This window comes from Choloepus didactylus, chromosome 13 (genome assembly GCF_015220235.1).
Source record: "Choloepus didactylus isolate mChoDid1 chromosome 13, mChoDid1.pri, whole genome shotgun sequence".
NCBI lineage: Eukaryota > Metazoa > Chordata > Mammalia > Pilosa > Megalonychidae > Choloepus > Choloepus didactylus.
In genome coordinates this window covers 72,769,883-72,795,955 of record NC_051319.1, presented here as the reverse complement: position 1 = coordinate 72,795,955, position 26,073 = coordinate 72,769,883, and the positions used below count along the sequence as shown (strand labels likewise).

The following is a 26,073-nucleotide window of genomic DNA, read 5'->3' as shown; positions in this document are numbered from 1 at the left end:
CTGGACATGTATCCTTGCCAGCTATTCTGCAGTCAAAGTGAATGCCTTTATTACAAGATGAAAAGATACCTTTTCATACCCCCCAAAACCTGAAAGTTAGCAGTAGTTTTTCTCTCTCAGTCATAATTCAGCACCAAGTTGTATCAGTTCTGCCTCCTAAATCATTAGAGACATGCATGTATGTTTGTGAGTGTTTGACATTAAGTGAGATATAATTTATATATAATAAAATTCATCTTGTGTACTGTTATCTACATTAAGACAGAACATTTCCATCACCTCAGAAAGTACCTTTATGCCCCTTTGGAGTCGATCTACTCTTCTAATCCCTAGCCCTTAAAAACCACCAATCTGTTTTTTTATCCTTATAGTTTTGTATTTTCCACGTCATATAGATGGTATCATATAGTTAAAAAGAAAGAGTGAGAGAGAGAGAAATGATACAAGAAAACATAAATTAACTAATAAGGTTAGAGGAAGTTTTAATGAGTTTAAGAGTGAATAGATAAAAGGAGCAAAAATAAATTCTAAAACCCAAACAGGAACTCAGAAATTTAAAGGAGAAAATCATGATAAAACTAAAGTCAGGTAAGCAAAAATGTAAGATTTGATCACAGTAAAGAAACATTAAAAATTCTCTGGAGAGGTTCAGTAGCAGATTGGAACAGAAGAAAGAATCAGAGAATTTGAAGGTGCAACAATTGAAATCATCCACTGTGAGGAACAGAAAGAATAAGGAATGAAGAAAAGTGAACAGAGCCTGAGGAACCTGTGGGATACCATGAAGCAGACCATTGTGGGAGTCCCAGAAAGAAGAGAAAGGGAAAGAGAGAATATTCAAAGAAATAATGGCTGAAAATGTCCCAAATTTAACACAAGACATGAATATACATATCTAAGACACCCAAAAAATTCCAACAGGATAAACACAAATAGAACCACATGGTGACATATTAATATCAAACTGTCAAAAACAACAGAGAATTCTGAAAGCTGAGAGAAGCAATGTGTCACTTACAAGGGAGTCTAAATAAGATTAAGTGCCAATTTATCATTGGAAACCATGGAGGCAAGAAGGCAGCAGGATGACATATTTAAAGTGCTGAAAGCAATAAACTGCCAACCAAAAATTCTGTATCCAGCAAAACCATATTTCAAAAATGAGGGAGAGATTAAGACATGCCCAGATAAACAGAACCTGAGGAAGTTTGTCACCACTAGGTTGGCCCTACAAGAGATGCTAAACAGAGTTCTGCAGGTTGAAAGGAAAAGACAATAAACATAGATCATAGTCCATGAAGAAATAAAGCTCTCCAAGTGAGGGCAATGACAGGGGTAAATATAAATCCCAATACTATTAATAGTATTTAAAGTTTGTAGCTCCAATTCTTGCTTCCTATTATGATTTCAAAGGCAAACGCGTGAAGCATAATGATAAATCAGTTTTGGTCATAATGTATAAGCATGTAATTTGTGACAACAGCTACATAAAGGTGGGGAGACAAATGGGTATAGGAACATAGTTTGTATACTGTTGAAGTGAAGTTCGTATCAAAGCGCATGAGAGTGTTGTCGACATAAGAAGTTAAATTTAAACCCATGGCAACTACAAAGAAAATATCAGAGAATGTATAAGCTCAGAAAGAAACTAGAATATAGGTTGCTAGGGTCGTGGGGCAGGAGGATTGAGGAGTTAATGCATAATGGCTATAGGGTTTCTGTTTGGGGAGATGGGAAAGTTTTAGTAAGGGAAGGTGATGAGGGTACCACAATATTGTATATGTTATTAATCCCACTGAACAGTATGCTTGAGAGTAGTTGAGATGGGAAAGTTAATGTTGTATATCTCTTCCCACAATGAAAAAATAGAATAACTGAAGAAATAATGACAATTAAATGTAATAAATCACCCTGGATGGGATCTAGTAAGGGAGGAGAAAAGGCTCAATGGGACATTAATGGAACATACAAAAAAAAATTGGAATATAGACTGTAAGATTTATAATTTGAACTTGATAACTGAACTTAAAGTGGTTACATAAATGAATATCGTTGTTTTTAGGAAATGTACATGGCAGAATTAAGTATTCAAGAAGCATGAATACTGAGGTGTTCAGGAAATGGATAGATAGATAGCTGGATAGACAAAATGATACAGCAAATGTGGCAAAAGATTATAATTGGTGAATCTGGGGGACTAGGAGTATGTTGGAGTTCTCTGAATGGGTTTTATCTTATTTTTGTAACTGTCCTATAAGTTTGAAAGTATTTCAGGAAAAACACAGTTTATAAAAAAAAAACAATAAACATAAAAACAAGGCAAAAAAATCATAATCTTAAACACAATATTTTTGTCATATATATCTTATATTTTTATGCATAGAATGTTAATCTGAATTCAGCACCACCAAATGGTAGCAATGTTTTTCTCTTGGGTGAAGGTTTGTAAGTAATTTTTATGTTCCTTCAACTTTTTTTTTTTTACAGTCAACATAATCAGTTCTATAACTAACAGATGTTAAAGATGAAGTAAATAGAGTATTATGGTTAAAAAAGAAAAATTGAGTGTGGAAAGGGTGAAATGAATGAGAACAGAATATTAATAGTCCAAATGATGAAATATACCCCCCAAAAGTAGGATTTCTAGACCTCAGATTTTTAAAAAACTCCATGGAGAAGGTAAATTACACCACTAACCACATTGTGCATGTGTGCATGCATGTGTATGTGTCAGTTCACATACAATCACCTATCAGATCCCCAGGGCTCAAACATAGGGAAGAAGAAAAGTTGGAGATAAATATCAGTACTGGGCCCTTGGCTTTCCTTTGACCTCAGGCTGCCCTTGGAGTACCTCTTAAAGATATGAATACACCTTTGGTTACAGGAGTACATTGCCAATATATCTTGGCCAGCAACAGTTGAAGTGATTTGTCTCGTTTTCTGAATTTCAGCATTTGAGAGATTTTATAAGTGACCACCTAACCCAGCCATAATCTGTAACGGTATAAGCAAATGTGAAATAATGCAAGTATTTTTAATTTGGAGCATTTCGAGAGAGAGGAAAGATATCCTAACAGCAGTTCTTAACAGGAAAGCTGTTTACACAAATACTTCATATGGCCAAATGTGTGAGAGTTTTCATGTCTTCTAGTTTAAACATAAAAGGCCTTGGCTTTCATAGAAACTTCAAAATAAAGCTTTTACCATAGTCTGGAAAAAAAAAGTTCCACTGTGGATATGTGTCCAATCAGATTAGCTTAAAATTTAGTTAAAAGTGTGCACTAACATGTTATAATGTTCTTGGATGGAAAATTTTATGTCTCTTTAAAGAATACATAAGGTAAGGAGTCCTTCTGCATTCTAGATTCCTTTTTCTGTTTATTTTGAGTCCTTGCCAAGACCTGGAAAATTGTGAAATGTTGACTCTTGAACAAAAGCAAAAAGTGTACACTTATGTTTTCATTAACTCATTTTTAAATTACCTGAAGTCCACATTCACTCTCCAAGTGTCCTTTTTTTAGTTTCTGTGAAGTAAGTAAACAAGTTCTGTAATAGCAAATGTTGACTGGCCCCTTACCACAATGGCAGCTTGCTTTCCTAATTCACAGATTTACACCAATCTCTCTGGAACTCTGGTGCCACATTTCCACCTGGCTGTCCTTCTGACACCTTAACTAGTCTGGACCCACCACATGTTCTATTCTACCTGTTCTGTTAAGAATATCAACTGTGTCCTACTTAAAACCTCAATTCATTGGCTATTCCCATTTTTTTTAACTTCTACTTAAAATAAATTGCAAGATTATATTTTACTTTTCTTTTTAATTACTCCTCTATTTAAAAAATCTCAATGCCTCTCTATTGTCTAATCTACACCTTTCATTCAGAATTCTAAACTTTCACCTCTAACCACAATCTGCAAATCTAATTTTATATTCCACTCTTCTCCCACTTTCACCTTCTCAATTCCAGTTCATGAAACATAAACATATTTCCTGAACATGTCTTTTCCTAGCCCTGTGCTTTGTTTATGCTATCCCACCAATAGTTCCACCTAGATGACATTTTCATATTGTCTCCCACTTTTTTCTAACAGGTTGAAATGTCCCCCACCTTGGAACTGCACAACAGTTCCACAGTCAGTCTTTCTTATTTTTAATTTTTTTTATTCTTAATTTTTTATTTTGCCTTTTTCCACTCTTTTTTTGTGTAGTTACTTATTAATTTGATATTTCCTATCAGAATAAATTTGTAGAGATCAGAGTTTGTATCTTACTCACTTTTGTATCCCATGCTGAGTTAAGCTGTGCTGACACTTAGAAAGTAATCAAGAAATATTTTTTTAATTGAATTACATTTTAAAAGTAGAAACCAATGTTGTTTTCAAAGAAATTGCGGATCTGCTTTAGTTAGCAGATTCTCTAGGGAAGGCTTTACTTTGCCTGCCTCTCTGCCCTCTTGTGGAGATTATGAAATGGGCCGGCTAGACAGTTTAACTGTGAAGGATCACTTTCACAGCATTCTTACCCTGACCATGAAGACAAAGAGGAAACATAAAGACTAAGTGATCTGTGAAAAATTTGAATGAAATACTAAAAATGGAGATGCAGAAAAGAAAAACACTGAAAATCCAGGATTCTAGTTTAATATTTACTCCAAATTTTAAAATGGAGTTTAAGTTCATATTGCTCTTAATTCCAACCTATAGTTCCCCTCATTGTAGTTTCATGTTTATCTAAATACAGACAGGAAAAGGATATCCTTTGGTAGCTTATTTGGGGAAAGCCAAGTCATCAGAAAATCACCTCAGACTGTCTGCCTCACCAAATTATATTTACACATAGACACAGATAAAAACTCATACTGCAGGGAAGGAAAAATGCAAGAAATTTAATACTTTTATTACACTTGTCATATAGCCCTTTCACAAAAATATTTCTTTCCTCTGGACTTAATTCATCATAATCTTTCTGAGAGCTTGCTGTATTCCATTTGCTAGGGTAAAGGAATTGAAAGGCCAGTGCTCAGATCTTGTATATACCCTAAACTAATGGGTGTAGAATATCTTTGGCTTCACTTTTTTGTACCAACTCTTGATGTTATCGTACAAGTCTCTGAAACTGTGTTAAAAATTTGGGGGGGCTATTTTTTCTTTCTTTGCTTCAGTTTGGGTAGTTTGTATTACCCTTTCTTCAAGTTCATACAAGTTTTCTTATAGTTTACATTTCTTTATTGATTCCCTATCTGTTCCCTAATCATATTCATGTTGAACTTATAATAACTTCAATATTTTTATTTCCTAATTCCACTATCTGTTATTTCTGGATAGCTCTCTGCTGATTGATTTTTCTCCTGGTTATGGCTCACATTTCCCTGCTTCTTCACAAGCCTAGTACTGGTTTTAGGGTTTTTTTTGTTTTTTGTTTTTGTTTTTGGTATGCTGGACATTGTAGATGCTACATTTGTACATTTCTGTGTAATTGTAAGAGAATTAAGCTTTCTGCCCAGGAACTGTAGCCTCAGAAGTGTCATGCAGTGATTTCCAGTCCTGGTAACCATCATATCTACCTTTGCTTAAGGATCTGGCTTGTTTTTGTTTAGTCAAGGAATTATTTTGGACTCTACATAGCCCTTATCTTTTTCTTTCAGTGAAAAAGTCCTTTTTAATTTCCTGGCATGTTTTTGGCCAATCATTCTGATTTTCTGTTTTTTTTTATTCTTAATTTTCTAGTTTGCCATCTAATCCTGTTGGTATACTCTTAATGTTTTAACTGTTTAGTATATTTAGTAACTTCATTTTATTCATTTTTTTTCTTTTTATCCTACTTTGAAAGTCCTTTTAAGTCACCTTCTCCTAATTCCAACCCATGATCTCTATTCTTTCTAAAGAGCTATGTTCTTCTTAAATGTTTTACTTTCTTATGCAGATGATAATGTCTTCCCTTATGTTATCACCATCATCTTTTTATCAGACCTAACCCACAGGGTGAGAAGGAGAATAGGTTGGAATAGTCTGGGTCAGGGGTGGAACTTGGGTTGTTCCAGTGATGAGCTTCTATATTCTGAAAAGTTCACCTTCATAGGAAATACTGCTTTAGTGTTTTGGGTTTTTTTTTTAATAGATTCTTAGATGAAAATCGGTGTTTATAAATAAAATTAGGCTTTGAGGAAAGTCTTTTTAGCATGTATACCTATTTAAATTAAAACTGCTTGTCTTTGAAAAGGGACGATAAAAAAAAAGGACTGTAACTTGCTAGCTAGCAAGTTTGTGTTCCAAAGTTAAATTATTCAGAAGTGCATTCCACTTAAGCTCTAAAGTTCTTTAGCTGGAAAATAACTCAGGAGAGCAGACTGGTCATGAAGTAGGATTGCCCCTATATGACCCTTAAGAGCCAGCTAGTCTAATCTCAGAGATCTCAATTGAGTCATTTAATCTGGACAGTTATCTATCTGTTACTTAAAGCTGTACAGAAATCCAAAGGAAATATATAAAACATGGTCTTGGTAAACAAATGGAACTTTCTCAGTGGCAGATATCAGAGCCTTAACTTAAATGATCAAAAGCCTAAAAGGGCCATAGAAAAAGCAGAGACAGCTATGACTTTAGGGAACCTAGATGCCTGCAACTATGTCTGCCGGCCTCTTGCTGGTTCTTTGGCTCTCTAGGTCTCTGTAGCTGATTTACTCTCCCTTCCTCACTCTGTGTGTGACACACTCTCTTTGGGCTTTCTCTCTCTATTCTGCCCTGTTTCCATTACTCTGTTGCTCTGTGTCTTTCTGTCTGACTGTTTATCTATATCTGCATCTCTTGCTCAATGCCCTCTTCCCCACTGTACCACCCCCTTCTCTGCCTATTGATTTCATTTTCTCCTGTCACAGAAAGGCTTCTCCGTGTGTCTATAGGCTGCTCTACGTTCACATTCTTCCAGTTGGCAAACAGAAATGAAAGGATGCTCTGCCTCTGGCTCCCATTATAAAAATTCAGGGAACAGGGCACTGTTCCCACTGGAATCACTGGATTGAAGTCAGGGAGGAACAGCAATTCCCCAAAAGAAGGAAAATGCTTTTATGGGCAGAAAATAAAATAGTAAATACCTATTGACTGTTTGATAAGACAAATATTTAGATGCAGATGCCATAGACTTCACTAATACTCGTATTTGAGTGCATGTATTATGGAAAGTTGTGTTCACTTCATTTTTTCTATAACTGCTTTAATACTTATGCTTTTTCATTTACAATATGAATCAAGTGATTGTGATATTTTGAAATATTGTCTACTAACACACTTTAAGGTAATTTTCTTTTCTAAAAGACTTCTTTATTATTTTCTATGAATGACATTTTAATTTACAATTTTTTTTTAACCTGCCAATTACTTTGCAAGTACCTAAGACTAACATATTTCCAAAGTTATGGTTGTAACTAAAAGTTCATTTTAGAGATTGGTTAGAATAATCTCTCTCTTCTTTGCATACTGTTAGATCGAACAATAAGATATTGGTAAGTTATGTGTTAATTCAATCCATTAGGATGGGTCTATCTTAGCACTTTTCAGTACTTTACCTTTTATATACTTCTTAGTTTATGTGATTACTTGATTTACATGATTACTTACCCTACTGGACTAATCCTCTATGGTAGAAATACTGTATCTTATTCACAGCCCACAGTAATAAGTACTCATAAAAGTGGTTGTTAGATTGTTGGGAAACTTTCTTTCTCTTTCCTGCACATTATGTTTTAGAAAATTTTATGCTTTTAGGAAATACAAGTATTTGTTGGAATATAGGTATTAATCGATTTCTTCTGACTATTATATACTTAACCAGCTCACATTTATCGCTTAGATATCTCACTGTAGAATAATGAACTTGTATTTTGAGCAGGAAGAAACCTTTTATTAATAAGTATCATTTTATACATTTTCAGTACAACATTGCCTAATTCTATATAATATTTGATAGTAAAGAGGTAGTTTTAATTAATTTGAACTATGACAAATATAATTTCTATACCATGAAGTATTAAATGATCAGCATTTCTTTCTGTAGGCTACAGAGAGTGAGGTAGGAGATGTAGATTTGACACGTCTTCCAGAAGGACCTGTTGATTCTGAAGATGAAGAAGAGGAGGATGAAGAGATTGATCGAACAGATCCATTGCAGGGGCGAGATCTTGTTCGAGAGTGTCTTGAAAAAGAACCTGCAGACAAAACTGATGATGACATTGGTAAGAAATATATCTATCTGTTCACAGTAAGAATTGTATAGCTTAATTTATATATTAGTTGTATCTCTTGGTATGTAACAAATCACCTCAAATCATAGTGGCTATCTCAGTTTTCCAGAGCTACTAGGAAATACTACATGCTAGTTGGCTTAATAACAGGAATTTATTGTCGCATGGTTTTGGATGCTAGAAGTCCAAAATCAAGGCATCAGCAAGACCACACTTTCTCCCAGAATTCTGTAGCATTCTGGTGTTGACTTGACTCAATTGTAGTGTTTTCTTGGCGTGCATCTCTTCACCTGGAGATCTTTCTCTGCTTGCATCTGCTCTTCTGATTTCCGCTGACCTCTGGCTCCTCTCTGATTGTATCTAAATTTCTTCTGCTTATAAAGGACTGCAGTAATATGGATTAAGGCCCACTCTTATTTCGTTAAGGGCCACACCTTAACTAATAATTGCATCTTCAAAAGGTCTTATTTAAAATGGGCCACACACTCAGAAATGCAAGTTAAGATTAAGAACATGTCTTTGTTGGGGTACATGATTCAACAATCAAGGTAACTTAAAACAACAAGCATTTATTATCTCCTAGTTTCTGTGGGTCAGAAATTCAGGAATCATGTAACTGGGTAGTTCTAGCTCAGAGTCTCTCATGAGGTTGTAGTTAGAATGTTGGCAGGAGTTGCAGTCATCTGAGGCTTGACTGGACTGAAGGATCTACTTCCAAGATATCTCTTCACATGACTTTGGCACAAGACCTCGGTTCCTTGTTAATGTGACCCCCTCTATAGGCAGTTTACATGTCCTCACAATGTAGAAGTGGACTTCCCCCAAAGTAAGGCAGATGCCTCGTTGTCTTTTATGATCTTGCCTCAGGGGTAACTATCACCACTTTTGCCATATTCTGTTGGTCATACAGAGCAACTCTGGTACAAGATGGGAGTGGACGGCACAGGGATATGACTATCAGGAGGGGGATTATTGGATGTTATCTTGGAGGCTGACTGCCACAATTTATAAAACAAAACCTTTGATTGCATTATTGATTTTTCTCCTCCATGTCCATGAGACATTTAAAATGTAGTACAACAGTGTCCCATGGGTATGAAATAGCCTTTTCTATTTCATATTTTGTCAAAAATCCTATTTTTACTATCCTAGCCTTGAAATATATCTTTTAATGTGTCTAAACTGTGAATTTTCCTTTATGCAATTTCTCATAAAATCTAGTTACTATACTTTCGTTAGGAAGTTGAAAACTACCTAGAATAATAATGTTGATCTTTAAGAAACAAAGAGTAAATAGTGTCATTATACACAGGTATGATTCAATTAAGATTTTATCCTGGATTCCCATATATAATGGTCATATTGCTCCATTCAAATTAGAAGATGCTGTTACTTAATAATAATGGTTATTTATGTGAGTAAAGAGCAATACATTTGAACATTCCTTGTCATTCTAAAGACTTATATAGTTTGCAAACCTGCAATTTAGACTCATGTTGTGAACATTATCTGAACAGAAACTGAAAGTGCATTTTTAATGATAAAGAATCATATAATACGCTATTCTCACAAAATTAAAAAAAAAATTGAAATATAATTAACTCCCAGTTGTATGCGGGTAGATAGCACTTTATACTCATCTGTCTCAGCTCTTATATGTATAGCTGCTTACAGGTATGGCCCTCACAGATTTATCTTTATTACTTTTATATTTTACAGAATGGCCTAAGGTAGGCACCCACAAATACTTGTTGGTAGTTGCTGTAACAAATCTTGAGATAGAATTCATATTTGCTATACCTAATTTAATTACTTAGTTATTGACATTTATTAATAAGATTTTTAAAGAAAAACTCAAGCTCAATTAGAACCAGACAAAAATCTAACTTGTTAGATCAAAGTGTATAACTGAACTTCACCACCATGGAGGGGCATCTTAAGCTAGAAAAATGAAATAAACTCTCCAGCCTTTTATGAATCTATGTAGTTTCTTGGTTCCCTTGGTAACTTCCAATATACTCATATTTATCAGTAAGTCTGAATATATGTATAAACCTAATAATTGATTTTTTTAGATCAACTTATATTGTACTTTGGTTTCATATTAGCATAAATTCATAAGTTGATTGTTAAAGTAGACATTGAATTCTAGGTCTTTTGTATCTTTATAGTCCTTATTGTCTTTATACTAGAAGTTCTGTTTGTTTGTTTGTTTTGTTTTAGAACAATTGCTGGAGTTTATGCATCAACTCCCTGCCTTTGCAAACATGACCATGTCTGTAAGGAGAGAACTCTGTTCTGTGATGATTTTTGAAGTGGTAGAGCAGGCTGGAGCTATCATTCGTGAAGATGGGGAAGAGGTAAGTTAGCAACAAAAAACTATTACACATTTTTAATATGGAAGTTAATTTTTAGAATACTTCTCTTTCATAAACTTGTATAAATCCTGACTTTTGAAATCCATATAATTTTTTAAATGGTTGCTAAATTTGGGGTAGTTATGATTTTTGAAGAGATAAGATTATTGTTTACCTATTTAGTTTTGCTTTGCTTTGCATTAATTTTGATTTCCTCACAATGGACCTTGTGCAGAATATGTACTCAATAAATAATACTCATTGAGCCAAATTTATTTTTACCTCTAAAATTAGTTTATTAGAGGGTTTTTTTTTAATTCTTAATTCTCTACTCATATATTTATATCATTATCATTGTTTTAAATGTTTATCAAGTATTTACCTACTCTCTCTGTTCCTTTTATTATTACACATTAAAAAGAAAAAACTGAGGAAGATGTATTGGAACCAGTACCTCCTAGTGAACTGCTATCAGCTGAGGCATTAATGTGACAATTCTATGTTCAAATAAGCTTGGAAGTCAACTTTTGTGTATGATAGAGGGAGGATGCAGAGGGATTGAAAAGTATCCTAACTCTTCCTAACTGCTGTTAGAAAATTCTTCATTATTCTGCTTATCAAATTGGTAAAGATTATTTCTGAGATGTCAGTAAATGAGCATTCTCATAAACTGCTAAGTAGGAATATAAATTAGTACAGCATTTCTGGAAAATCATTTAGAAATTCTTAACATGGGTCTCAAAGTATTTACGGCTTCTAACCTATAATTCCTGCTTATGAGTGACTATCCTGAGGTCAAAGTATAAAACTCAAAGAATTATGCCAAAAGATGTTCATTCCAACATGTTTATAATAGTGAGAATTGGAAAAGGACCAAAATATAGTGTAACTATAAGCATTGGTAAATAAATTACTTTATGGCCACCAGATGTAATATATAGGTATTCAAATTATTTTAAGATTTTTTGATGGAAGCTCTTTGAAGGCAGGAATTTTGTCTCTAGCTTTATTTCATGCCTTTTCCGCATATCCAGAAAACATCTGGAACACAGGCTATGCTAAATACATGAACAATTGAATGTAGTATTAAATTTTCTGAAAAGGCAAGATAGTCTTAACTATTTCAACAATATAAAATAATATATCAAAGGAGAGTAATGTACCAAACTTTTAACAACTGTGTAAACAGTGGAATTTTGAGTAACTTTTCTTTCCTACAAATTTTTGTATTCTCTTAATTTTCCATGGCGCTCTCAAGAAGAATTTATTGAGTGCCTTCTTTGTACCAGGTGCTATTCTAGGCACAAGGATACAGTGGTGAAGAAAATCAGACATAGTCCCTATCTTCAAATAATCTCTGAAATCCACAGGTCCACAATGACTGTGTTTCATATTTGTAATTTTTAAAAGTGCACTTTTGAAAAAAATATAGTTGCCACTGATTACTCTGCAGAACTGACAATTCAGATTTCCCTTAAATCACATTAAAACTGTTAAAAGTTTAGGCTAATAAGTGGTGTTGCATACTGAAGCAGAATAAATGGTCTTTCATTGATACAAAGTAGACTTTTAGACTGTACCTTCTTGGAGCATTAAATGTAAATAATGGCAGTGTTTTCTTGACATTTGGAAAGTTTTGAATGTTTAATTTTGTTCGATAGGCCATAAAATTTAGGCTTTTATTAACTTTTCTGAATTAATCACTAGCCACCTTTTTGTTGTTTTTGAGTGTTTGCTATGTGCCAGGCACTATTCTAAGCATTGACTATGTACTAACTCATTTAATTAACACAGTAGTCCTATGATAGGTACTGTTATCCCATTTTAGTGATAAAGAAACTGAAAGTCAGTGAGGTTAAATAAGTTGGTAAGGGTCACTCAGCTGATTAGTAGGAGGGGCTAGATTGAAATTGCAATGTGTACTCTTAAACCATTACACTATTTGCCTCAGAGTATTTAGTCAATTATGAAAATCCTTGACTTAATTCTGTGACTAAAATAAGCTTTAATGGTTTGAGCAAATAAGGTAAAGTATGTTATTGTCAGTGTAGTAATATCATAAGAGCTTCCTTTTTTTTTTTTAAAGTTATACAAGTAATATGTATTGGTAGATCCTTTTTTCAAGATAAATACATAACTGTCTTTTTAAAACATTCTTAAAACTTTTGTTTTTCTCTATAGCTTGACTCATGGTATGTTATTTTAAACGGCACTGTAGAAATCACTTATCCAGATGGAAAAATTGAAAATCTCTTTATGGGAAATAGTTTTGGAATTACTCCCACACTGGATAAACAATACATGCATGGAGTTGTCAGGACTAAAGTAGATGACTGTCAGGTAAGCTTATCTCTTTGGTAAAGTATTCTTGCTTGTTTGTTGATTAAAAATGACTGAGTAATATTCTTTCATCAATTGTAACAAAGGAACTATACCAAAGCTAAATGTCAATTATAGGGGGGTATATGGGGTATAGGTTTTTTTGTTTCCTGTTTTTTGGTCTTTTTTTTTATTTTTTCCTGGAAGAAATGAGAATGTTCTCGTATTGACTGACGGTGAATACGTAACTGTGTTTATACCAAGGGTCATTCATTGATTGTACACTTAGGATGGATTGTTTGGTGTGTGAATAAAACTGTTTTTAAAAAATGGCTGAGCCTGTTTTCTTCTTCCTCAAAATAAAATAGCTTTATTTCAGAATTGGGAGTTTCAAAAGTTCAAAGTTAATGAAGGAAACTAGATTTTGTATCTGCCTCAAAATTTGTGCAGTTGAGCAAACTATAAATTTTTTAAAGGAATATGCAAAGTAATTGTTGGTTTGTGTTTCTATCTTTTATTAACCATCTCAGTCCTTTTAAAAAAAGAAATAACAAAGGAAAGAAATAGGAACTTCTGAGTTGTTTGTTCCTAACTTGCTCTTCCTTCGTGTGTTCTTTGCATAGTGTCAGTTTGAGAGTAGATGTTTACTTCTCCTTTTACAGCAGAATTCAAAAGGGATTTGACTTCTTTGGTCTCTTTGTGCATGAAGTATTTATTTCATCTGGTTTTTTGTTAAGTACTAAAGGGACTGAATGAAAAAGAGCTGATGCCACTTGATTTCTTACCGTTGTGCTCTGTCATGGTGCATAGTGATATATTTACGTACTACAGGTTTGTTAATTGTCCCCATGTTGTTCTTGGACAGTTTGTCTGCATAGCCCAGCAGGACTATTGGAGAATTTTAAATCATGTGGAAAAAAATACCCATAAAGTTGAAGAAGAGGGAGAAATTGTTATGGTGCATGAGCACCGAGAACTAGACCGGAGTGGAACAAGGAAAGGACACATTGTAATCAAGGTAGGTGTTGTTTTACTTATTATTCTAGTATAGAATATTAGTAAAGCTTTCATCTAGCTTAAAATACTTTGAACCACTATTTAAATAGTGCTAAGATAATTCACTGAAGTATTGCAATCTAATTTAAATAAATATATTCACTCTTTTGCCTTTTAGTAAGTTGATTTTTACACATTTTAACAATAAAATATAACTTACTGCCGTTTAATATCAGTATGGTAGGGTATTATTTTAGAATACACTGCTCAAAGTTTTCCTTCTCAAGTCTATTTTATTAATAATGGGAGTTAATTTTATCAAAGATTGCAATGTAGAAACAAAAGAGAAAATGCAAGGGCACAGCCATAAAAGCATAATGAATCATAGGTGAAGATGCACAGTGTTTGCTGAATCTCTTTGGCATTGAGATGGCTTATATGAACCTCAGTTTATAGGGGTGATAAAGCAAGGTTTTATTAGGACTAAATGATGCAAATCAAAAGCCTGAGCATGTTGTAGAATCTGAATATTTTCATCCCATTTCCCTTCTCTAACTCCTTCCCTCCCCACCTCTGCCTTTTTCTCCCCTCTTGTCTCTGCAAAAACTTCTGGATGTAAAATAGGACAATTATAATTGAAAGAGAAAAAATGGACTTCAAGACTGTTTCTCTTTTGAAGCTTGTCTTGATCCCAAAAGAAGTGAAAATGTCATTGTTAATTACAAATGCAGCCATTTAATAATAAGTCAAGGAGATGCTCTGAGTCTGAGGTCAGAGTCATTCCTCCTCAAGAGGCAGGCCCTTCCTTAGAGCCATCTCTTTCTTTTGCGAAGCTGGTAAGTTTAAGCGTTGTATGTAGAAAAGATGAGCATATAGATTCAACTGCCATGGGCTAATGAATGTGCTTTTTCATTTTACCTCATTTTATATTCTTATGGGGGCTCATGTTTTTTTAATATTTAATTTTAAATAATTTCAACTTACAGAAGAGTTGCAAGAACAGTACAGAGCACTCCATCACCAAGATGCTTTAAATGTTAGGATTTCATCACATTTGCTCCATTATCAGTCTTTTTCTGAACCATTTGAGAGCAAGCTGCAGGTGTGTTGCCTCGTTACTTCTAAATATTCCGGTGTGTATTTTTTTAAAAACAAGAACACTTTCTACATAAACACCACAGAACCCTTCAAGTTAGGAAATAAATATTGATAAAACAATACCATTCAGCCCACAGACCCCATTCAGATTTCACCAACTGTCCCAGATAATAAAGATTCCATTTAATTGTCCACTCCAGTCTAGAACAATTCCTTAGTCTTTGTCTGTTCATATTTTCAGAAGTTTCAAAGAATACAGACCTTGTATTTTGTAGGATGACCCTCATCCTGGATCTGTCCAGTGTTTCCTCATGGCCAGACCCATCTCAATCTTTGCTGGCAGTAATTCTCACAGAAATGATGCTGTGCTCTTCTTAGTCCCTCACTTCAGGAGGCATATGGTGTTAACCTGTCCCACCACTGCTGATAATTAACTTTGACCACCAGTTCACATTGGTGTCTGTCTGTCAGGTTTCTCCACTGTGAAGTCACCATTTTATCCTTGTAATTGAGATGACCTGGGATCACGCCATTATTCTGCAAACCCCTATCCACCAGTCTTTTACTTCCATTGACTACTCCTGCCTCAGATGATGATTTCAGTTTTGATTATTCCTTCTACATTTATTAATTGCCATTCTACTGTAAGGAAGGGCTTGCTCCGCTTTCCCGTTAATTTACTAAATTGGTATGGGCCATGTTTTGTATTCTCTTACTGTCAGTATTATTTTGATGCCCATATTGTCCCAGATTTGGCCAGTGTGGGACCCTCTTCAAGCTGACTCCTGTATCCTTTTGACATGCTCCAATCATTCTTTGAGTACTTCCTTATTTGTCAAAACAAGAAGTTCCTAGTTCATCTTGTGTACTTTTCCTGCTCCAACCTTAGAATCATTATTTATCTAGAGACCTCTGGTTCCTTTTAGTGGACGATAGCATTTAAAAACTAACATCTAGGCACTCAGTATTCTCATTGCTACTGAGGTATCATTGCTTTTAGAGCCTCTCATCAGACAGCTAGGAAATATATGTGTGTATTATAAGTACATACATCTCTATAACTATTTCTGTATCTGTATATATTAAACAATCAAAAATTCATACCAGAACTTCCAATTTCAATCCTATGCCACAGAGTTTTTTCTAGCCTTTTTCTTCTCCAACAGTAGTTCTCATTATGCCCAGTATGTTTACTTATTTGCTCATTTTGCCAATCTCTACCATGCCCCTGTAACCATGCCAGCCGTCTCCTCCACCTGCCACCTCTGTAACCTATCCCCCACCACTCACCTCCCCACATTCTTGCTGCTGGTGAGCACACTGCTTTCATGCCTCTGCATGAGTACTAGGTTCCTCTTTAAATAAAGTTTTGAGTGTATTGTCTAGTCTCAGCAGGGACCATGCTTCAGTGATTTAGTCAATTAGACTAATGGCCTCTCTTTAACATGTTGATAAGTTCTCAGCCCTAACCTAACTGTAGTTGATCTGAGAATCAGATTTAAATGACCCCAAACTGTGATTGGCCTGAATGATAAACTCTTAGGCTTAAAGTATTTTGGAGGGTGGGAGAAGAATAGTAACTACCTGTGGTAAGCTTTTCCCTTAAATAGGTTATATAAAGAACTTATTTCTGACATCCTTCTATAAAAAAGATTTACACATCTTTTATTAAACAGTGGGTACCTTAAAAAAAATACTTAGATAAGAACACTGTTGTCATTAACATATCTTTTTACCTTCAGTTATTCTGAACAATGAAGCTGTTTGGATGAATATAGTAAATTGAAATCTGGGGTTATGGATAACAGTTGGTCTTAACATCAGACTTAACATCTGGTTTATTTCTATATTTTGTTCTGTGTACCCACTTTTTAACATTGATTCAGAAGCTCAAAGAGAAACAGTAGGGAAATGTTTTGTTTACATTCTTTTTCATAAATTTGAAAACAGGCACACAGTTCATACTCTGAATTAATGTGAAAACTAAGAACTTTGGTCCCTCTCAAGATGGTGAACTAGCGCTGAGAAACTAGAAGAGGAAACCGCTGTTTTAGGATCTAACAACAATAAAACAGGCTCTTCTGTGTGTGGTTCCTAGAGCTTGGGGCTTCAGAGAGTTTGAGGTAGATTAATTAGAGGAAAGCTTTTTTTTATATTTGTTCTTTAAGTTTTAACTCTGGCGTCTTCCTTCTGTTGCCTTGGGATTGTCATTACATGACCCCACTGCAGCAGAAGTGATAGTAACACTGGGGGTAAATATCAGTGAAGTTCTAAAGCCCTGCTGTAATGAGATGCCACGGAAAACAACTACAGATGATTAAATGTTGTATGTATGTATTCCTCTGCCTTTTCTCTTTACATACCCCTGAATGCTATGGATTACAACCTAGGGAGATGACCTTCTTCCACTGATAAGGGTTTAAAGGTAAAACTCTAATTTGAACAATTATCTAAGGGTCATAATCAACCGGAATTCCTTGGTTCCTGAGCTATTTGTTTATTTTCTAATACTTTGTATCCTTGATTTTTAGGCAACACCTGAACGTCTCATCATGCATTTAATAGAAGAACATTCCATTGTAGACCCCACTTATATAGAAGATTTCCTGTTAACTTACAGGACATTTCTTGAAAGTCCTTTGGATGTTGGAATCAAACTATTAGAATGGTTTAAAATTGACAGCTTAAGAGATAAGGTTTGTTTCATAAATATAAAGGGCACAAAAGTGATTTTTAAGACTTAAATTTTATTCATAAAATCTTTTGCAGTTACTAAATTAAATATTTTAATAACAAGATTCAATTCACATAAAATTAGTGAGTCAGTATAGTATATAGTGTATATATAGTGTGTATACATACATAGTATAGTATAGCACAGTATATTTGTACTTAGTTACTTTTATGACAAAATAGCATGTTAAAAGTGGACATGAGTCCTAAATGGCAAAAATTGAAATAAAGCTTGTGATATAGCTGTAAATTCAGGAAACATTTTAGCTTCACAAGAGGATTGTAGAACTTTACCAAAAGATTAAATTATTTCTGGAGGAGATCAATGAAACACTTAAAAGCTGATTAATAGTTTGGAAACAGTATTCGCATAATAATTTTTTCCAATAGGGCTTAGATTGTTTTTGAATTTCAAAGTAGAAATGTCTTGATTTTTATGAATTACAGAATTTATAATCATTTGAAAACAATTTGTTAGGCCTTAGGTTATCTTACTGTAACTTATTTAAATCAACCTTTGAGTATTTTTTTTTTTTGCATTAAACATTGCTATTTTACATTACCTTACCTTATTTCATGGGGGCTGGGTTTGTACATTTAATGGAAAGACTATTAATAACTTAACAAATCGGTAGAAAGTAAGTTATTTTAAGAAAATAAAAATAGGATTGTAATTACCCGGTGTATCTTTCTGAGTTTTATTTTAAAGGAAATAAATTAGATGCAGGTGGACTGTGGAATCTGTTGTTTGGATACTCAAGTGTCCAAAACATGATGACTTGCCCTCCCCTCCATTTTTGGAATTAAGTATTACTATTTTAGTTTGCTGGGGACGTAAAGGCATGCTAGGGAATGAACTAAAATATTACTTAGAGACAACTGGATATCCCCATCCCCATGCAAAGGAATGAAATTAGACCTTACCTCACCTTATACAACAATTAGCTCAAAATGAATCTGAGACCTAAATATAAGACTACAACATAGGAGGAAATCTTCATGACTTTGGATTTGGCAGTTGTTTCCTAGAAATGACACCAAAAGTATGAGCAAAAAAAGAAATAATAAACAAATTGGGCTTCATCAAAATTTAAAAATTCTGTGCATCAAAGGACACTATCAAGAGTGAAAAAGACAGTCCACAAACTGTGAGAAAATTTGTATGTCATATATCTCATAAGGGTCTATCTAGTATCCAGAGTTATATAAAAAGCTTACAACTCAACAACATAAAGACAGACAACTCAAATAAAAAATTGGCAAGGAACTTGAATAGACATTTCTTCCCAGAAGACTTACAAATGGCCAACGAGCACATAAAAAGATGTTCGACATCATTAGTCATTAGGGAAGTAAAAATTAAAACCACAGTGAAATACCACTTCATGCCACTAGGATGGCCGTAATACAATAAATAATAACCCACAAAATAAGTGTTGGTGAAGACGTGGAGAAATTGGAACTCTCATACACTGCTGGTTGTAATGTGAAATGGTGCAGTCCCTGTGGAAAACAGTCTGGCAGTCCCTCAATAAGTTAAATATATAATTACCGTATGATCCAGCAATTCCACTCCTAGGTATATTCCCCGAAGAATTGAAAACAGGTGTAAAAACAAAAACTTGTAAATGAATGTTCATAGCGGTGCTATTCACAGTTGTCAAAAGGCAGAAACAACCAAATGTCCATCAGGTGATGAATGGATAAACAAAATATGGTATATCCACATCATAAAAAGGAATAAAGTACTGATTTATGCTGCAACATGAATGAACCTTGAAAACATTATGCTAAGTGAAAGAAGCCAGACTCATATTATATGAATCAATCTAAATGAAGTGCCCAGAATAGGCAAATGCAGAGACAGAAAAGCAAATTAATGATTTTTAGGAGCTGGAGGGAGGGAAGGAAGGATACAGTTTTTCCTTTGGAATGATGAAAGTGTTCTGGCACTAGAGGGGTGATGGTTGCACAGTATTGTGAATGTACTAAATGCCACTGAATTGTACACTTTAAAATGGTGAATTTTATATTATGTATATTTTAACACAATTTTTTAAAATGAATTACTTAGATCCTGAGTTTTGCGCACTAGTTAACCAACCAAATTTGTTAATTTTAATTTTTCTGTAAGTCTATGGAGCAAGGTAAACAACTCAGTTCAGCACTTTGGAAATTCATAATATTTATAATGAAGGACGTTTCAGATTTCTTTTCATCATTATTCTGGTTAAACATGTTCTCATCTATATGAACACTTTTGATATGATTCCCTGCCCTTAGAAGCTTGCATTTTAAGACACATCTGTAATATACATCCCATGTACAGTGCTTCTTAAATATTAGTATACAAGCTTGTGTTTTCTCACTGGGTACACAGAACTTTACCTATATACCTAAGAAGCAAAGTCTCAAACTAAATCATTTCTCTGTTAGAATGAACCTTTTATGTTCAGGGGATGGGCGGTGGGGTTAACCATAAATCTCAGTTCCCTCTCAATTTTGGAATCTGCTTTTTCAGGAATGCTTCTGATAATTGTATGCTGTCGCTTCCATGTTTCCACAGGTGACGCGGATCATATTGTTATGGGTAAATAATCATTTTAATGATTTTGAAGGTGATCCTGCTATGACTCGATTTCTGGAAGAATTTGAAAAAAATCTGGAAGATACAGTAAGGATCAAAAGCATTTATCTTCTCAAAGTTTAGGGGGTGATCCCCCCACCCCCACCCCAACAGCAACTCAGAACAGCTTTTATTTTCTCCAGTGGCTTGAACCTCCATTCTGGGAGTTTACAAACCTATTTTCTACACCTTTGTCCATACTCTTGCCACCCCAACCCCAAAATCTGAAATTGTAATTCTTCCTGATTCTCTTATTTCTTTTTAAGATTAATAGCATTGTCATTCTCCCAGTCATCCAGACATATAAACCTTTTTGTTATACCTGGTCCCCGTCACTCTTTTCCTTAAATTACCTGGCCAAGATATCCAGTCAGTTGCTGAAGTCATCTGGGCCACTGATTAGGCATACACACATTTCCTTAGGGTCTCTTTCTCAGCCATTTCTTTTGTCATTCCCTAGTTTAGGGCCTCATTTCATTATTCCTGGTTTGTTATAATAGTCTGCTAACCAGTATTAATTCTAGTCTCTCTCCCTTTAGTCCATTCTATGTAGCTAAAAGATTGTTTTTAAAACAAGTATGATAAATATTACTCTCTTGTCAATAAACCTTACTACCAACCAAAGTAATTTCCTCACATATATATTCAGGTCCCTCATCTATCTTTTCAGCCTTTTTCCTGTGCACCCTAGATTTTAGCCAAACCAGACTATTTTATACTCTGCCAATTCTGTATCATAGGCCAAGTTGTTCTCCCAAGCTGTAATTCTCTTCTCCCAATCCTCCTATTTGAAACTCTATGCCAGTTTCAAGACATACTCTGTATGTCAGATCTACATTCAGTTTTTCTAGGTTTCCCTTATGCATGTGATTTCACCTGTTCTTATAATATATATGGCACTTAAGATAATCCTCACAAGGTCTTTTTAATTTTAACGATAGCTCTTTATGAATCCATTTTATTCTCCATGCCAGATATAAAATTCTGAGCTGCAGCTGGTTTGTCTCAGTCAAGCAACTTCAAATTTTAGGGAATCAGTAAATAGTAATGTAGCATTTAAAAGTATTAAACAGATTGACCAAATTAAGATCTGACCTCCACCACTTGTTAGATGTGTGTGCTTGGACAAGTTGTCTTATTTGTAAAGTAGGGATAGCAGTCCCTAGTTCATTGGAATTGTTCTGAAGATTATAATGAGCTAATGAATATAATGTCCTTAGAATAGAATCTCGCACATAGCAAATGCCTTTAGTATTCAAAGAGTATAAGTGGATTGTGTTGAATAAAGCAAGAAAAAATTGGCAGATTTGGTCCCTTTTTCCTTATCTCTTGGTCTCTGTAGCCTTCACAGCAGCACATCTACTCTATGCTAAATAGGGAGAACAAATGGAAACTTGGGATCCTGATAAAGAGGTTATAGAGGCTCACTGCCATCATTTGTCTGGCTCTTCCAAAGTTGGCTATGTAGATAAGAAACTAATAGGATGTGTAAACTGCCTTCCAGTCATGGGATTTTTTTCATTAGTCATGAAGTATTTCTTGAATTCTACCTTATACTCCAAGGTGTTGTGTAGGATCAAGTGTAAGACTTTGTCCCTGCCCTGAAAACACTTTAGCTTCTCATTATGGACATGAAATTTACACACACTATACTATTTGAGGACAGTGCAATATAAACTGGTATTAGAACCTGGAAGTTAAAATCTTACTGAATTTACAGAAGACCTAAGACAATATAAAAAGTCTTTCTGGAAGACCGGAAGCTTGAATGTGCCTTTAGATATTAGACAGTATTAAGAAAAGTGGTTCAAGGTTTTGAAGAAAGGTTTTAAGATTCTGATTTTATGGAACAACTAGGAGATAAGCACGATAGGATTAGAGTGTGTAATGGAAAGGTTCAGGAGATAAGAAGTAGCTTTATGTTATCCCTCTGCAAATGAGGTACCACTTTGAAATCTTTTCTAACCTACAGTTATCTAGAAGTCTTGGAAAATCATATGATATTTTATTTTTGGCCCAGTTTTATTTACCCTGTTTACATGTTCTGTACTCTATTTCAAATATAACTTTGATTCTAATAACTTTAGGTACCCACCCCCCCCAAAAAAAGCCCTTAGGAATAGATGTATACATTTATATACATTTTACCTTTTTCTCCTTTACAGAAAATGAATGGTCATCTGCGGTTGTTGAATATTGCCTGTGCTGCAAAGGCAAAGTGGAGACAGATTGTGTTGCAAAAGGCTTCCCGGGAGTCCCCTCTGCATTTCAGCCTTGATGGAGGAAGTGAGAAGGGATTTGGTATTTTTGTGGAGGGAGTAGAATCTGGCAGCAAAGCTGCTGATGCAGGACTGAAACGTGGTGATCAGGCAAGTAAATAACAAACCACTTAGATAAAAGCCTTCTCATAAATAATCTGTCTGCTACTTTTGTTCTCATCTAATATTTCTTCAAGTAAGCATGATCAGTTTAAGGAAATCTTTTTCTGAGCCTCTTTTTAGGGCTACTATTTAAAAATGGTTTATTTTTAAAACATATTTGTCATGTATCCATTACTTTGAGTGGAAATTTTGATAGACTGCAGCTAGAAACATCATGATCTTCTGGGATCTGTTAGCATGACCTTGAATGCTCCTGCCCATCCCTCAAGGAATAGGAAACTGTATCCCTGGCAATTTTAGAATTTTCCAGGAAGATCATTATGTGAGTTAGCATCCCTGCAGGTTTTGAAGGAGGGGACGCTTCCACCCCATAGCACTCTCAGATGTAAGTGGACAAAGATTGCCATAAGTCATGATAGCAGCTTAAATAATGTTCACATGGTGACAGAACTACATCCATTGAACAAAGTGAGCCAGGTAAGGGATTAGGAAAAAGAGGTTGATACTGGGATGAATTTGGTGGTGATTCATCTTTCCATATGGGCATTAGGTAACTGTAGAGCAGTATATTTCAAAATGTGATCTACTGATAACATTGTTACATAAGAAATGCAATTCCCAGGCCCACCCATTTCCTATTAATCGTAGTAATCATGTTCTCAGGGGATCAGGTCTGAGAATCTATACTTTTACAGAGCTCCCTAGTTGATTCTGATGCACACCAAAGGGTAATTTCCAAAGTCTAACTGATCATCAGAATCACTTGGAGAACTACTTTTCCCATTTAAAAATTTTTGTTCATTTATTCATGTAGAATGACTTCATTTTTAGCCAAATTGTACTGTCATTTTTTTTAATTATGAGGCTATTCATGTTATAAAAGCTTCAACACTTTGTAGCAGTGGTTCCCAACTGGGGGTGATTTTTCCCTCCAAGGGACATTTGACAATTTTTGAAGATATTTTTATCATGACTGGTGGATTGCTATTGACATATAGTGGATAGGGGCCAAGAGTACTGCTAAACCTCCTACATTGCACAGGACAGCTCCCGTAACATGAATTATCCACCCAAAATGTCAATAATGTGGAGATTAAGAAACTGTTATGAAGTAGTATTGATTCCCTTCTCTTAAAGAAGCTTTTTAAACAGAGATTTCTAGACCTTACCTCATACCTAATATTAGAATCTCTAGTAGCTAGGACCCTGGAACCAGTTTAAATATTTTATTGTAAACACATCTAAAAATTTCATACTTCACAGAAAAAGTAATTAAATCCAATTGTTTCATTCCTGAGAGGAGAGAAATTTATCATGCTTTTACTTTTTACCTTTCTCCTCCCCACTATTGTTGAAATGATCTGAGATTTTAGATCTAGATTTTTAGTCATTAATTTTTTACATTATGTTCTCTTTCAAGAATACTTCTGACATTTGCATTGTTTTATATCCTTAAGTTTCCTAACAATCATTTCAACATGTACACCTGCCTTACTGATTTCATGGATCACCTCAATTTCATCTATGCCATGTCTCCCCATTATTTTGATTCATTTCACAGTTGGCTGGAATACTTCTCTTAGTATTTTTTTTGAAAGGGGCAAGTGGGTACTATATTTTTACATATCCTCACATATCTGATAATGTATTAATAATGCTTTCATTCAGTGGAGAATAAAGTTCTTTGGTCACAGTGATTTTTCCCTCAGAACTTTGTAGCCACAGAAAAGCATCACATCATCTTAATGTTGCCCAGAGGTCCAAGTCAGCCTTTATTTTCTTTTGTAGTTACCTTTGATTTTCTTTTCATGGTGATGTTATAGGTTGTTTATTCTCCATCCATAGAATTCAGAAATTTAATTGTGATATGTTTAAAACAGGTCTCTTAATTTTTACATGGCTCTTGGTAAGCTGCCATTTCAGTATGCAGACTGAAATCTTTATCCTTTTCCTTTGAATCAGGTTTGTTCATTTTTGTTTTTGTTTTTGTTTTTAAGAATTATTTCCCCATGTGATTCTGAGTTGTAACAAGTTTGGGCAGTTCTGCTGTGAAAGATCAGTAGTGTTCACATGGAAGAACAACCCATCTCAGTTGTGCTGGTTGCTATTTGACTGCCTAACTCAATCAGTGGTAGAGAAGGGGAGTGGGACAAATGATATTAAATATATCTAGAGTACCACTGTTAAGTGAATTACCTTTTTTTTGAAATGAAATAAATTTACACTTAGAATATTTCACTAAAATATGTATATGTACCTAAACATACAGGTAGGTAGTCATTTGTATAGGCTGATCTGTCATGATTAATTTTTTTGTTTCATGTGTAAACCTCCTTGCATTTTAAAAAGTTTTCCTCTTTGTGATCCCAGAGGGAATGAATATTTTAAAAAATGTTTTTGTTACAGAATTAGAGTTCAGGCAATAAAACAATATAGAGAAAAAGTTAAAATTGACACTAATTCCACTTCTCACAGAGATAACCGTTGTTTGCATATGAGTTCATTTGATTCATTTCATTTTATTTTTCCACAATAATTTTTAAGGTTGTAGAAGTAACTAATACTATTTCTGTTTTTATTTTTCAAATACTTTTCTTCTAAGATAATGGAAGTAAACGGACAAAATTTTGAGAACATTACATTTGTGAAGGCACTTGAAATTTTGAGGAATAATACTCATCTTGCACTTACTGTAAAGACTAACATTTTTGGTGAGTTTTGTTGTAAAAATGTATGAGCTTTTTTGTGATAGAATAAATCCTTAAGGTGAAAGGTATAATCATTAATGTAAACATGTTTTTATCTGAGCTATTTGAACATTTTTAGGATTTTTACTGTTCAGCTATACTATTCTATAATTTTCATTTTTGATGATTTATATTTATTATTTTGATGTCTTAACTTAGAAAGTATTTTTTAAAATAAGTGTGTAATTACATTCAGGTAGTTATTTATGAAATGTCTATTGATCATTTATTATATACTTGACTGTGCTGGAGATATACTGAATGAAACTTAGAATTCATAATTAGGCTGTTTTTCCCCCACTAAGGTGCAAATCAATCTATTTCTTATCTTTTAGCTAACCTCCTATAATAATAATAGGAATGCCAGATAAGCTGTTTTCATGGAACTAATTTAGTATGACAATGAATTAAGTAATTAGGGAATTACAGATTTTTAATAATAATATACACTACCTTTCTGTGTATAAACTTTTATTACTGTGCTTAAATCTTGTTTTGATCATGTTTATATTTGAATGAAGCAAGGATGAAGCTTGCACTGCTAACTAAATCTATTATTTGGGGGGTTTTCT

The 26,073-nt window shown here is 34.2% G+C and overlaps 1 protein-coding gene across 4 annotated transcripts in view; it reads left to right on the top strand.

The window, feature by feature from the left end:
- Positions 1–26,073, top strand: part of RAPGEF6 (Rap guanine nucleotide exchange factor 6) — a 279,739-nt gene that overhangs the window by 181,713 nt on the left and 71,953 nt on the right. For all 4 annotated transcript variants that reach the window (XM_037802240.1, XM_037802242.1, XM_037802243.1 and 1 more), the window contains 8 exons: positions 8,058–8,235; positions 10,468–10,604; positions 12,783–12,941; positions 13,786–13,938; positions 17,546–17,710; positions 20,314–20,421; positions 22,539–22,742; positions 25,357–25,465. In XM_037802240.1, coding sequence (XP_037658168.1) covers positions 8,058–8,235; positions 10,468–10,604; positions 12,783–12,941; positions 13,786–13,938; positions 17,546–17,710; positions 20,314–20,421; positions 22,539–22,742; positions 25,357–25,465 — 1,213 coding nt within the window. The remainder of the gene's footprint in view (positions 1–8,057; positions 8,236–10,467; positions 10,605–12,782; positions 12,942–13,785; positions 13,939–17,545; positions 17,711–20,313; positions 20,422–22,538; positions 22,743–25,356; positions 25,466–26,073) is intronic.